Genomic DNA, 2509 nt, shown 5'->3' with positions numbered 1-2509 from the left:
GGCATTGGGTTCTTATTGTACAACCCTGTACAGTACTTCAGCAATATATTTTTTTTTTAAAGATTTAAAAAGCAAAGAGTTACAAAACTGTTTGCAATTAACTTGAAATAGAAAAGATAGCACTTTTTTTTAAATCCCATTATATAGTACACCATATAAATTACAGAGTATTCAAATGCACAAACGCATTTTTGTAACATTTATCAAATGTAATTTTTGTGTTTGTGTGTGAGAGAGTAGGTTTATTTTGTTTTCTCCCCTCTCAGTTTTTCCTCCTACTTGTAAGTGTCTTGCCACCCCTCACTATCACGTATGACTGCGCTCCAGATCTGAGACACCGCTGTTGATGTATCGCATATTGTTGGGGATGTGGCTGTCTGTGTAGTTAATGCCCCCATTCGGGGTATAAATGGGCTGCAGTCTGAACTCTCCTTTAAGGAGCTGATCGTTATTTAAGGAGACAATCTGAAAGCTCGTTTCTGTCATCTCCAGGATGGAGTTGTCCTTCTTGGTTCCCGCCTCGCTGTAGTCATCTTTCCGTCGACCCCGGTTATACTTCCACTTCTGAGAGGTGTAGCGCCCTTTTTTGTGCATGTGCCAGCAAAAGAGGCTGAGCAGCACCACCAGCACAAATACTACGGCCCCCCCAATCAAGCCAGCCAACAGAAATGGGGAGCCAATGTTATGGGAAGTTGTTTGCTCGTGGCTGGAAGCTGTGTTGCTCCCATTGGTGAACAGGGAAGCCCTGGTGGTGCCTTCCGAGCAGACTGTGTCCTCACCAATTCGGTAATTATTAAAATCATCCAAGGGAACCAAGCAAATCCGGTAGGTGGATTTGGGCTCTAGGTTTGTCAACGTGATGTTTTGCCGCTTGTCGCTAACTATCCGTTCCTGAATAATGCCTCCTTCCAGACTGTGACCCATTTTAACCCAGGTAAGTCGGTACGCCATCACATTAAAAAGGGAACGCCAGCTGACTACAATGCAAGTGTCATTAACAATATGGATGGAAAGATGAAACCGTTCAATAGGAGGAAGGGTCACTTTTTCTCCATCGTTCCCGTCAGGCACAGTGGGGAGTGTGGCTGCAGTGGGGATGAGAGGAGTATGTTTGCTAATTGGGGTTGGAATTAATGAAGTTGGGGCCACTGTGGTTGGCAGAGATGTGGTGGGAGTTTGGGTAACAACTGATAGATCAGGGGTAGTTGTGGGGCATGACAACATATTCACGTTGAGTTCCCTGACGGCCATACCGCGGACATGTTCTGGTCCCTGACACATGAATCCTCGAACATTGAGGGAGGAAGGGATTGACTTGAGCCATTCGGTGACCCATTTGATACTACAATCGCATAGCCAGGGATTATTCCTTGCTGTGAGTTGCTTCAGGTTGTGAAGGTCATCAAAGACACCTTTGGTCAGCATTCGAAGCTGATTGTTGGAAATATCAAGTCGCTCCAGCTGGTGGAGGTTTGAAAAGGCTGAAAGTGGTATGTGTGATATCTGGTTGTCCTGTAGATAAAGCCTCAGTAGGTTTGTACCTGGGAGTTCAGGGGGAGGGTACGTAAGTGAATTCCGTACTATAGAGAATTCCTTGAGTTTCGACAAGTTACTGAAGGTGCCATTTGCGATGCCTTTGTTGGTAAGAAGGTTGCCATCCACTATGAGACGTTCCAAGCTTGTGAGATTCTCGAAGGCCATATCTGATATGACAGCAATTCGATTTTCATCCACACGAAGTTCTTGAAGGTCCACCGGAAGGCCAACTGGTACGCTGCTCAAATGATTCTTAGACAAGAATAGAAGCTTGAGGCTAACAGCTTCCCGGAAAGCCCCATCCTCAACCCCTACAGTAGAGATGGAATTGTCATCCAGGTGTAACTCTTCCAGTTTCAATAGCTGTGCCAAAGCAGCCCGAGAAATGGTCTGGATGTTATTTTCCTGCAGGTGGAGAACCTTGACATTCTTGGGTAGATTCATGGGGAATTCATCCAGTTGGTTGCCATATAGGTAGACCGTGTGCACGGACTGGACGTTGTGTAGCTCTGCAGGAAATCCAGCATTATTAATTTGGTTATTGTGGAGGTAGAGTACGGTTACACCCTCCGGTATTCCAAGAGGCACTGAGGTCAAGCTTCGTTCATTGCAATAGACAAAGTTTCGGTCACAGCGGCACACATTTGGACAAGCCAGAGCTTTGGAGAACTCCATGGAGAACGCCAGAGAAACCAAGAGCCATGATTTCAAGAAAGTAACCCTGTCCATGGGCCACATTCTAGTCCACCGGCCCATTTCTATCTGAAGAAACAAACAACTGAAAAAAGGGGGGGGGAATAGCAAAAGAAAAAAATGAAAAAGAAATAAAACAAAAATAGATTTTGTATTTGTGTCCCACAGAAGGGGTAAAGTTCTGGAGATTAAATGTAAAATAATCCTTGTATAACTGGATTGATTCCCACTCTGGCTAGGAAATCTGCTGTCTTATTAGCCAGGCTTGCATACTTTGTCC

The 2509-nt window shown here is 45.0% G+C and overlaps 1 protein-coding gene across 1 annotated transcript; it reads right to left on the bottom strand.

Moving 5' to 3' along the window:
* Positions 1–306: 306 nt before the first annotated feature.
* FLRT2 (fibronectin leucine rich transmembrane protein 2) lies at positions 307–2292 on the bottom strand. The gene has a single exon (XM_066612137.1). The coding sequence runs from the start codon at positions 2290–2292 to the stop codon at positions 307–309; it is 1986 nt and encodes a 661-aa protein (XP_066468234.1).
* Between the last annotated feature and the right edge of the window lie 217 nt (positions 2293–2509).

This window comes from Tiliqua scincoides, chromosome 1, assembly GCF_035046505.1.
Source record: "Tiliqua scincoides isolate rTilSci1 chromosome 1, rTilSci1.hap2, whole genome shotgun sequence".
Taxonomy (NCBI): Eukaryota; Metazoa; Chordata; class Lepidosauria; order Squamata; family Scincidae; genus Tiliqua; species Tiliqua scincoides.
Note: the sequence above shows the minus strand (reverse complement) of the source record. Positions and strands in the feature narration are given on the sequence as shown.